General features: G+C 46.6%; 1 protein-coding gene across 9 annotated transcripts in view; it reads left to right on the forward strand.

Moving 5' to 3' along the window:
* Positions 1-12,620, forward strand: part of bicc1 (BicC family RNA binding protein 1) — a 54,624-nt gene that overhangs the window by 26,017 nt on the left and 15,987 nt on the right. For all 9 annotated transcript variants that reach the window (XM_081697427.1, XM_081697428.1, XM_027009398.3 and 6 more), the window contains exons 4-8: positions 4,791-4,870; positions 6,679-6,837; positions 8,065-8,118; positions 10,513-10,701; positions 11,558-11,809. In XM_081697427.1, coding sequence (XP_081553553.1) covers positions 4,791-4,870; positions 6,679-6,837; positions 8,065-8,118; positions 10,513-10,701; positions 11,558-11,809 — 734 coding nt within the window. The remainder of the gene's footprint in view (positions 1-4,790; positions 4,871-6,678; positions 6,838-8,064; positions 8,119-10,512; positions 10,702-11,557; positions 11,810-12,620) is intronic.

The following is a 12,620-nucleotide window of genomic DNA, read 5'->3' on the forward strand; positions in this document are numbered from 1 at the left end:
TGCCATCTAGTGGTGAAACAACATTTGTGTTAGTGGAAGGACTTTGGAACTGTCCAACTCACTAACCCATGCACACATGCGCAAACCTTTTGTTTTTCAGTATGTGGATACACTTTGTAAACCACATTCCAAACCTCACTTCACTACACATTGTTAACAGCCACTGGCTCGTTCACTCTTTCCACAGCTGTGTGTGTGTGTGTGTGTGTGTGTGTGTGTGTGTGTGTGTGTGTGTGTGTGTGTGTTTATGCATGAGTCTATGTTTCCTTGCTGTTTTCCCTATACACTGCCAGCAGTGGCACTGTGAGGATTAGCTGCTCTCTCTGCAAATGCTATAATCCTCCATGGACCTCTACGCAGAACGCCTGAGAACCAGTAAAACCCTGCCACCCGACTATGGCACCAATCGTGTAGCACACAGCGTCTCCTATGGCGTTCCGATTATGGCACGTACCGTGTAACACACAGCATCTCCTATGGCATTCCGATTATGGCACGTACCGTGTAGCACACAGTGTCTCGTATGGCATTCCAACTATCGCACGTTCCATGTAACGCACAGCGTTTCCTATGGCGTTCCAACAATGGAACATACTGTGTAGCACACAGTGTCTCCTATGGCGTTCCGACTATGGAACATACTGTGTAGCACACAGCGTTTCCTATGGCTATCCAACTATGGTACGTTCCGTGTAGCACACAGCGTCTCCTATGGTGTTCCGACTATGGCACGTTCTGTGTAGCACACAGCATCTCCTATGGCGTTCCTACTATGGCACGTTCCATGTAGCACACAGCGTCTTCTATGGCGTTCGGACTATGGCACATTCCGTGTAGCACACAGCATCTTCTATAGCGTTCCGACTATGGCACATTCTGTGTAGCACACAGCGTCCCCTATGGCGTTCCGACTATGGCACGTACCATGTAGCACACAGAGTCTCCTATGGTGTTCCGACTATGGCACGCACTGTGTAGCACACAGCGTTCCCTATGGCGTTCCGACTATGGCATGTACCGTGTAGCACACAGCGTCTCCTATGGCGTTCCTACTATGGCACGTTCCGTGTAGAACACAGCGTCTCCTATGGTGTTCCGACTATGGCATGTTCCGTGTAGCAAACAGCGTCCCCTATGGCGTTCCTACTATGGGATGTTCCGTGCAGCACACAGCGTCCCCTATGGGGCATTAAGTAACAGTCCTACTTCCCATTCCTCTCCCCTTTTCCGTGCAGTGCTAGCAGCCGGAACTCTAGTCCATGGTCCGGCCCTGATGTGTGGGTGTGAGTGGCTCCATGTAAGTAATGCGTCAGTCTGTTGCCTTGCGCCCCCCCCCACACACACACATTCCAACGATGTGTCTGGAATTAGCCGAAATAAACTTTCCATGGATCTTATTTGGACAGATGTGCCTCATGCCATCATTTACACTTATCAAAGGCAGCTGTGGGGGTGGTGGAGTCGAGGAGGGGGGGTAGTGTATTAAGACCTCCAGATGTGCCTAATTTTAAAGGCTGAAGTTGAACAGTGGGGCTGGGGAGTGCGTAGAGGGATCTGGTCTCGTGTGGGGCACTTGCAGGCAGTTTTCCAGCTGTGTCAAACAAGCACACAGCCAAACACACACACCACACACACCCCAGTGCCAGTTGTAGACTTGAGAAAATGCTTTACATTGAATACTTTGAACAAAAAGGTCGATGGGAAGGATTTGAATGGAAACTTAAAACAGTGGGGAAAATGTCTCAACATTGCAAAAAGCTTTTCAGGCTTGGCAGTATCGATAAAGAAAGGACAAATCAAAGAGCAGTGGAGGCACATTCCTTAAACAGGCTGTGCCATGGCAGGAGCTGGTTTTTCAGTCTGTCCGGAGCGCACAACAGACATGACAGCAGTACACATTTTCTAATTGGCCTACACAGTTGCCATTTAAACGAGCAGTTTCTGATTTGCTTATAGCCAAATATGCCCCTCCCCCTCGTGCTGTTAATTTCCTAACAAGTCCTAGTAGGCCACATTAAATGGAACCAAGTGCTCAGGCCCAGACTGATGAGGCTGTTAGCCTCTTATGCTGAGTTCACACTGCCCGATTTTAGCCCGGATTTCCCGCTGGCCGACAGGTGTTGGAAGTGGTCGAGAAAAACTCCAGATCAGAGGCAAATTGGCGTTTGCTCAAAGCTCGAAAATTGGCTCTTTATTGCTATATGTAAACTGTACAAAGACTCACGACCCAAGAGACTTACCAATCGGTCACAGAGACCCAAATAATATCCAGTAGGCTAAATATCTGGACCTGTTGGCAAGTCCAGGTCTGTAGCGTGTTGCGACCAGGTTAGCTAGCTGCAACCAATAAGAAAGCAGGATATGGAGTGAGGGGAAACCTACATAGCTACAAATTCACACACACACACACACACACACACACACACACACACACACACACACACACACACACACACACACACATACATACATAGGTATATACATACATAGACGTATATGTTTGCATGTTTGTTTGCTATTTGTTTGCAGTGAACATTCAGACAATAACTCCCCCCATCCTCCCCCCACCCCAGAGAAAAATCTGTTGTGTTTGGTATTGTAACGAGGTATATACAGTACCATATACGACACATCTATATAGGTATATAGTTAGTTAGACAGACAGACAGGTTCTAGCTCTCGCTATGTATGTGTGATTTTTGGGTGCCCCAAAAATGTAAATAAAACCACATTGGTTCCCATCTCATGTTTCCAGAGCATTATGGGACCCATGTTCTGTAAAATGAGACAACATTGGAGACAAAGGCTTTTTGCTAACATATGTGGTGTTATGTTTGGAGGCATTAGGCCTACATTCATTTGAAAACTTCATCCCGACTGCGAAGCCTGGTGGAGGAGGAGGAACAGCGTTATGGGTGCCACTCCAGGGCCTGGACAACTTACAGACACTGAGGGAACGACGCATTACAAGTTGTATCAGGAAACTCCACAGCAGAATATGAAGCTTGCGAGCTAAAACACACCAAAGAGCATCATATGATAAGATCCAAATAACAGGGAGGCTTGCACAGAAAAATTCCATATTTTGGAATGGCCAGGTCAGAATCCTAACCTCATGCACACTAAAATGGACAGCTGTTTAAGCAAGACATCCCCAAACTGTACATGAACTGGAAGGGTTTTGTACAGAGAAAGGGTCCAGAATACCTCCCCACCACACTACAAGTCTCATTAGCTAGAGGAAGTTTTTGGTTAAGGCTCCACCAATTACTAAATAACAGGGCTCACATACATTTTCCAACAATTACCTTGACATAGTACTACAAATTATTATTTTTTTAAATCACATATTGGGAGCTTTTCATCCAGAAATTCCATACAATTCCGAAGGGCTCACTAAAAGTTTCTCACCACTAACTAATGGGCGTTTGTAAGATTACAGATCCTGAAGTGAAGTCCAGGGATATTATGGCAATCGGCAAAAGTAGAAAAGGCAGATACTGAGACTGACATGTGTAATTGGACAGGCTGGTTGGTGCCCTGGGATACTGTCTAGGAATGCTTTCTTTCAGTAATTGTAGAAGCCAACTAACCATTTACATTTACATTTACATTTACGGCATTTAGCAGACGCTCTTATCCAGAGCGACGTACAAAAGTGCTTTGTCATTTATTCATAGAATATATCCAAGTACAGTATAGTAGGTTAGAATTAAACATACCAATGAACTCAAAAACTGTAGAATACAGGGATGAATGCTGATAGCTAGAAGTGCCAAATACATAAGGGCTATCTTAAACAATGATAAGTGCTATAAACAATAAGTGCTAGAGTTTGTTAAAAAGCATAAATAATGCCCTACAGTAAGTACTAAATTAGTTAGTCAAATTAACCACTTTCCATTGCCTGGTCCAAGGCTGTGCCACTCATGTCTGAGGCGCGGATGAGGGTGGAAGAGAGCCTAATCATTTGAGTAATCCAGCTTCTTTTACGCCACATCGGGTGAGCATGTTAATACCAAACCATCCTTCTGTACGCGATTGTGCTGCTGCTTTCTCTGGCAGCAAGTTCTTCCCAACACCACAGTACAAACAGAGGAACCTTCCGTGAGCACTTGGGTTCAACCGCAGAGAATGGTCACGTTACATGCAGTTCAAGTGTAAGGTCAGTGGCAGCTAGCTGCACACGGACTGTCTTTCCGCTCTTGTATGCATGACTGTTTAGCATTTTATTGTTGCTATGCGTTTATCCTGCTCTTGTGGGTTGATTTTGGTGGTGGTTCTTGTGACTTGAATCCTTTCCATTTTCTACGAGGGCTAGTAGAAGACATGAGCATCTATCAGCAAATATTACTGAGCACTGATAAACACTCACAAGCCCACAAGCAGTGGCAGAACACAGCCAGATATAGTTCCTCAGTGTAGGTTTATGTGCAAGCATTAAAATGTTTGGGTAAATCATTATTTTTGTGGAATTTTAGCAGCACAGGGAGGCTGGGGGGTGGCGTGCTGAGATGATTTAGGGGAAGAACTGTCTGGCATGACACGAATGCAGCCTGTCTTGATGCAGAAGTGGAACTCTGTGTTTTTTGCAGCACTCTGTGCCAAACAACTTTTAGAACTTTTCCTCTCTGTCTTCAGTACTGAAGGCTGGGATTATTATGTTGTTTTTGGATCACTTTTTTGTATGATGAGATGCGTGGTGATATGATAGGTAAATGCTAGGACAATCAACAGGAAGATGGCGTGGTACAGTCGCTGATGCTTCCTGTTGTGCTCCTTCCTTGCAGACCCGCATATCAAAGTGAGTGGGAAAAGGGATAATGTGAAGGAGGCCAAAGAGAAGATCATGTCTGTCCTTGATACTAAGGTGAGTCCTTCTTCTTTCAAACATTACCCTGAACATGGACTGCTGTTTGGAGCCTTTTTATGGGTTCTACTAATTTTAACCACTGGAGGTCTCTGCGTGACTTAGTTACGACCTATTGCATTATTTTGATATACTACCAATATTTTTGGACCAAGTAAATGTTTTTATCCTATATTGACCTATGAGGTTCCCATTAAGCAACAGGTATCAGCTGATTGCCACACCCTTCAGCAGGAAAACCTTAAAAGAAAAAGGAAAATTTCACCTAATGTATGAAATTACTTTCATTAGCAGTCTATCGATGATTATATACCTTGGCAATTTACAAAGCGACTGATAAATTAAGAGTACTGGAGAACCTTCCACTCCTCTTTCTACGTCTGCGTTTCTACTCAGACTTTGTCATAATGTCACGTCATAATGTCATGTTATAATGTCATGTCATATCACTTCATAACATCATGTCATAATGTCATGTTATAATGTTACGTCATAATGTCATGTTATAATGTCACACCATAACCATGTCATAATGTCACATCATAACATCATGTCAAAATTTTATGTCATAATGTCACGTCATTATTTCAAGTCATACTGTCATGTTATAATGTCATGTCATAATGTCACTTCATAATGTCACATCATAATGTCATGTTATAATGCCATGTTATAATGTCATGTCATAATGTCATGTGATAACGTCATAATGTCATGTTATAATACCATGTCATAATGTCACGTCATAACGTCATGCTATAACCTCATGTCATAATGTCACATCATAACGTCACATCATAACGTCATGTCATAATGTCATTTTGTAATGTCGTCGTGACGTCATGCCATGACATCATGTCATAAAGTCATGTCATAATGTCACGTCATAACGTCAAGTCATAATGTCATGTTATAACGCCATGTCATAATGTGCATTTAAGCATCATTCTTTAAGACACTCTACATAATATAAACACATGGATCATTAGGATCACTGGTATTCTGAAATCTTCTAGTGTTAGATGGTTTCATGATGTTCTGGTATTTTGGCACATGACTCTTGCATGCACAGTCTGGCCTATGTACTGTAGAGTAGAAGGGAACATACCATAGAAACTTTAGTCATTAACCCTGGACAAGGCTGTCTTGGCCAGAGCCATGCCCATTTGTGTTCCACTGGCCAATAGATGGGCGAGTGTAGTCACTCAGTGGTTAAGTAGGCCAGCGCAGGGGGAGGGCCAGCATACTAGCATCCTGAGGACATTCCTTCACAACTGGAGAATAGCCGGTGTGGTCAATCAGCGAGAGATCAGCCAACACTTCTGGGTCTCCTCGTTCGAGGGTTGGGCACTAAGACTGGTTTAGGAGCAACTATTATCACCGAAATCTTGACTATACTCTTGTTTACTAATTGGAAACTAGATCCTAGATCCTAGATCATCATCGAAGCACAGTTCCGATCAAACTTCACGACATAAATCTCAGAAGATAAAGGAGGTCCGGCATGCACTAGCTGGATGTTTCTAATAGAATGACAACAAGGGCCAGCCGCCTACAACATGCATCTATCCCAAACAGCTGTGGGTGGCTGACGTGAAGGACAGGGAGATCTTTAGACCACTCAGTATAAGGGGATGCAGCCTGTAGAGGAGAACGAAGGTTGGCCAAACACTGGCCATCATGCGGAAACGGTGGCTCACGTGGAGCTAACAGAACTATATCACCACCTCCGTGACAGCTTTAATGGTGTTATCACTGGGCCATAACAGCTGCTCCACTGAATGTTCATTCTGTGCTGGCTGCAACAGAGTAATCGCGTGACCCTGAAGATGGATGTGTCACACACTGAGCACTCGCATGTCATTGGGAAAGGGGGCAACAACATCAAGAAGGTGATGGAGGACACAGGCTGCCACATACACTTTCCAGACTCCAACCGCAACAACCAGGCAGAGAAGAGCAACCAGGTATGAACTCAGCTCACGCAGACGCACGCAGGCACGTGTGGCATTTCGCTTGTATGGCTATCAGAGGAAGCGAGACTTAGCGTCTGCTGTTTCACTGAACCCCTTCAGGTGTCTCTGTTTAGTGAAGCCTGTTTGTTCTGAGTGATATTAAACAGCTACAATGAGCAGTTTCTTTAGTAGAAATGCACCTTCATTAGTGACACCTGGTATAGTTGGCCTATAGCCCATCTGTTTCTATACACAACCATTAGCCATTCTGTAGTCTTTCATTAATCAATATAGATTACAACGTCTGTTTTTGAGCATAAAGCCACTTCTGCCTGGACCTTTTTTGTCTCGAATGACACAGGTAAACCCAGCAAAGTTGCTGACTCTGATAAAACCCTTAACACACACAGATTAACACACACATCTGTGCCACTATCGAACATTAATGTTGTGTTGAGAATGTTTTAGCAAAACAGCAGTGGTCAGTGATCAGAAATGGACTAATGATTATAAGATGTTAGTGGGTACAAGATGGCTAATGAATCATGCACACCAACAGACGGATTGCAGTGGTTAACTGAACACTTATAAATGTGCCTACCAAGAAACATAGGTACAAGCTAAGACTACGAGGTTGAAAGAGAGGGAGAAAGAGAGAGATGACAAGAGTCAGGCTCCCACAATTGGATGTCACAGTCATTGGATGTGATTCAATAACCCTAACTCTAACACACGTGGAAACCGAGCAGTGGCGTGGCATGGTATGGCTGAGGCCTGGTGTGGGCACACTCTTAAGGCAGAGAGGGCCAACTGCTTATCCACAGGTAGATGAGAGCCAGACGGAGAGAGATGAAGAAATGTCCAGTGCCAGTCGAGTCTTTTCACACACCGCTGATTATGGTCGGAGAAGGTTCTGGGCTCCTGGTGGTGCATGGATGATAACATTTGGCGGTGGTGCTATCAGTTATGTAATTTCAAGGAATACAGCATTCCGTTATCATCGCACCAGCAGAACTCGAACTGAGGAATGTCAGGCATCTTGATCCATGTCTCCAGTTTCGTCAAATGCCTTAATGGTATTATTTTTGCCGAGTTACACCCGCCTCTGGCTATTAGATAACGGCTTACATTGAATCGAGGCTGGAGGAGACCCCAGAGTTCTGTTTGTTTGCTTCCCTCAGCGCCGGCGGGACCAAGCGTGTGTTTGGTAATGCGACTCTTTTGTCTCCGTCTCCGTAGGTGTCCATCGCCGGCCAGCCGGGGGGAGTGGAGGCAGCGCGAGCCAGGATCAGGGTAAATAAAACGCAGAGAGCGGCCTGTAAATTCTTTACTGCTGCTTATTAAGACCTGTGCCCTGTTGCTTAAGATCCTATTGTATGCTTTGGACTGGTTCTTCAGCCAGCTGCTCTGCTTAGGACATGACTGGTGGGATGTGGAGGCTGTTAATCCTGAGTGTGTCAACAGAGATGTGCTTGTTAACTTTTTTATTTTTCTTGAATAATGGATAAGTTATTCCAAATTGGTGTCCCACCAACCTTCTCAAGGCAGAGCTACTGTCGTCTTCTGTGAGTGAAGGGAAAGAATGTTTTTACTTAAAGATGCCGTATGGAGACTTTGAAATGCCGCCCTCTGCTGGCAATGCTTGCATAATCCCAGCCTGAGCCTGCTAGATGGTGCAGACCACTGGAGCACATTGGTCATCTTTCTCTGGGCTTTTCTCTACAAGGGGACTGGTTATGGTGGATGTAAAGGGCGTGGAAAAAGAGCTGATGTGAAACATATGCCATCAAACAGAGTGAGGTGGGGGCCGGGTGGAGGCGGGGTGGGGGCTGGGTGGAGGCGGGGTGGGGGCTGGGTGGTGTCCTGGGCTGTTTGTCTGGGTGGCTGCTGCTTCCCTGGTTCAGTTTGGCTCTGGCCGACCTCTCTCCTTGGGTTACATGCCTGCCAGGGTCCTTCACACGTGCTTCCCCAGCACAGGCGCCCAAGAAAAACAAGCACAAGCAGAGCAGGTCGGCTTTCTCAAGGATCTGCACAGAAACAGCCCCAATTAAGACAGCGAACACAAGCCTTCAGCAGTGTGCTATAAAGCAATTTGTAAAAATGAGCACTTTCAAGGTAGCAAGTCTGCTTGAGTGCAGCATCTAATTCATAAAGTATAAGCAAAGTAGTGTGGGTGAAATTTATCCTTGGGAGGAGAAATATGCTTGCTCTATTGCTCTATCGCTCTCTCTCTCTCTCTCTCTCTCTCTAATCCCCCTCATCTCTCTCCCTCTTTCTCGCGTGACCGCTAGTACTGGAAATTCCATGCCTGACCACCCCTGATCATTCCTCCTCTTCCCGTTTCCTCTCTTTGCTTGAATGAGTGCCTCACTCCAGTTTTCCAACTTTTCTTCTGATGCCTATAAGACAGCATGGAGAAAGATGGAGTGCACTGACCAACCTGTTTAAGCAGGAGTTTTCTTTCTCTTTTGATGTGATGCCAGACTTCTGTATTAATATTAATTAGCACCTGGGAAGTTACGTTCGTGAGAAGAATTTTCTTCCTTCTATTTGCCTTTTGGACTCTAATGAGCAAAGTTGAAACAAAAGTGTGTGTCTTATACTCCAGTTTTGTGTGTTCAGAGGTAAACAGTTTCTTCAGTGCTTAATGTTTCAGTGAGTTCAGACTGTTTACAAATTAGCCTCACATTCTTCATGTAGTTCCTTCCCCAGCTGTTGTAAACTCCCTTAACACTGTTGCTTAAGCAAATGTGTAGGCAAATAAAAACACAGCAGTTATTGATTCTACTGGGTCAAATGGAAGCACAGATGACTAGTGCCACCCCACCAAGTGTGATGTTCCCCTTCAAAACATTTATTAACGCAATCAAGGCAAACACAAGCTGATTACAGCAGCTCAGTCTGAATGAGCGCGTGGATCACAGATGCTCAGAGACCACAGACCAGGGGCCAATTCATTAGCTGAGATGCACAAATTCTGTACTCTTGAAACCTCAGCACTGTGCCCTTGACTGTCTGCCCAGCTGCGTGGCTGAGCTCGGCCCAATGGCACAGTCCCAGTTTAAAGTGGAGTTCCTTCCGTTACCACATCTGAAGGGACTCAGAATGCCTTTCATTTGGGCCTTTAGTACAGAATTCCAAGGAGAAGCACCGGACCGGCAGCATATGGGACTGTTTAGAGCTGCGTTTATTCATGTTTCAATCTTTTTAAGGCTCTGGTTGCTCTTATTTAGCATTTCAGTTTGGTACGGCAGTCTTTCCCGGGACTATGAAGACCCGAGATCATGCAGGAGGGATGCTAATTCGGAGCGAGGTTTTTGTTTAGGATGTGCTTGCTCAGGAACGAGTCTCTCTGGGGTCTTCCATCATGTGCAGACCTGACCACAGTGAAAAACCTTCGGCAAATCTCGCAAGGCTTCGGGGTTTTTTATGCTCATGAATGTTCCCCCCTCAATGGCCTCACGGGCCAAACATGGTTGTTTCGAGTGTGGTTCAGGCAATTCCCGTCGATATGCTGTCAGAACACTCCTGAGGCCTCACTTCCCAAATAATGGAACCAGGTTGGTACCCTGGTATGCTGACCTGGTTTCCTCTGGCTGAACCTGCGACCTACAGTAGTACTTAAGCTAGGTGGAAGGTTTGGGTCAGGGGTCACCAGCCAAATGAGATGGGCTTGTTGTCTTTCAGGAGTTGCTCCCCCTGGTGTTGATGTTTGAGCTTCCTGTCATAGTCCAGCTGAACCCTGACCCCAGTTCTCCAGCCATCCAGCACATCTCACAGACCTACAACATCTCTGTAGCCTTCAAACAGCGATCTCGACTCTACGGGGCTACAGGAGTTGTGAGGGGCTCACAGAACAATGTCGCTGCTGTAAAGGTGGGCACACACACACACACACACACACACACACACACACACACACACACACACACACACACACACACACACACACACATTTACTGACAGTGCACAGTTCCACAGTATACTTCCCCAGACATTCCTGTGTTGCTCTTATTAAGCTAAAAGCTGCAGATGTACTCATGAGTTTCAGATGGAAAAGTGGTTAGGTTGGGGTTCAGGCTTGTAGGACGTACGTGATCTGTAGTCCTCCTGAACCCCATTAGAAAGTGGGTGGAGCCCACACTGACTGGAATCCACTGGAGCGCGCCTCTGGCCTCTCCTGCTGTGGCTGCAGTGAGCCTGGCGCCTGCTTGGCTTTCCAGTATCCGCTCCCTCTCCCTGGACTCCAGGCCCCGCCTACCAGGGGGAGGGGCTCCAGCTCCCCCCACAGGCCACCGACTGTGCCTGGTATGTGGTGAGTTCTATGGTGGGGCCACACACCACTGTGGGGACAAATGGAGGAGTCCCCCATGAGTCCAACTTCCTCCTCTCGCTTCTCCTTACAACAGCAACCCCACCCACCAAAAATCTGTGCTGTTCTCCGTCTGTTTCTAGACCTTTCGGTTCGGTCCTTGAGGACCGCCATCCAGTCCATGTTTTTGTTGCGCTCCATTTCCTAAAACTACAGGGAATCAGCATTCTGCAGCATGCAATTACCTGGCTCAACTGGAGCAGAATGAAAAATGCAGACTAGGTGTCGGTTTCCACGTGCACACCCAAAAGCAACCCAGCACTGTGTTGCCCCATGGATACAGCCCCAGCCTGGTCCCGTGTCTGAGCAGCTGCGTCTGACTGAGCTTGTCTCGTGCGTGTTGTGGTGGTCGCATTGCAGAGGGGCACGGCCGTGCTGCTGGAGCACCTGGCTGGCAGCCTGGCCAGCGCCATCACGGTGAGCACGCAGCTGGACATCGCACCCCAGCACCACCTGTCCATGATGGGCCGCAACGGCAGCAACGTCAAGCACGTCATGCAGCGCACTGGTGCCCAGGTCCATTTCCCCGACCCCAACTGCCCCCAGAAGAAGTCCACCGTCTACATCCAGGGCACCATCGACTCTGTGTGCCTGGCGCGCCAGTACCTCATGGTGAGCGTTTTGGTATTCACTCTGTCATCTCCTCTCCACTTCCCTCCTGTCTGTTTGGTCCTAATTTTTCCTTCCTTTTGCTGTTTATTTTCCTTGCTGTCTGCCTTGTTCCTCATTTTTTGTTTTATTTTCCTGTGTGTGTGTGTGTGTGTGTGTCCCCACATTCTTCCCTCAAGCCATAATAGAGAACAGCAAGTCAGCACTGACCCATTCTTGTCATGGAGGTCTTTCTCAAATCTGTGGCCCTCTAGCCAGATATCACGAATAAGGCGAGTGGGGGGGCGGGTCATTGTAGACTGGAAGTGTGGTGGCAGTGATGGAGACAAAAAAGGGGACCCACATAAACACAGGATCCTTAATCCAGATTTTAACCCCCCTGCTCCCACGCTCCATGGCAAAGTAAACTAATTACCATGCAGAGATATTTCACCCCTCCATAGCTATGTGCTCTGGCTAGGAGAGGCAGACGGTCTGTCCCGCCCGAGAGCTAGCCCGCTCAAAACCATGTGGGCTGACCACGGCACCACAGGATCGCATTCAAACACACGTGAGCAAAATGAAACGCAGTCAGCCCACTTGGAATAATTCACTGTCACGTCTGTGTTTAGAACACGGGTGTCCACCTACAAGTCCAGTGCAGTTTGGGGATTTCTCTGCTCTGCCACACTTACCTACCCACACTGGTAACTAACTGCAGGCCTGACTACAGTCAGACTACAATTGTGTGTTTGGGACAAGCAAACTGTGCTGGGTTTTCCGGGAGTGGTAATGTCTGCTCCTGGTTCAGGAAGCCTTTCACATGAATGAGCAT

Source organism: Electrophorus electricus, chromosome 15, assembly GCF_041902795.1.
Source record: "Electrophorus electricus isolate QZ-2024a chromosome 15, ASM4190279v1, whole genome shotgun sequence".
Classification (NCBI taxonomy): Eukaryota; Metazoa; Chordata; class Actinopteri; order Gymnotiformes; family Gymnotidae; genus Electrophorus; species Electrophorus electricus.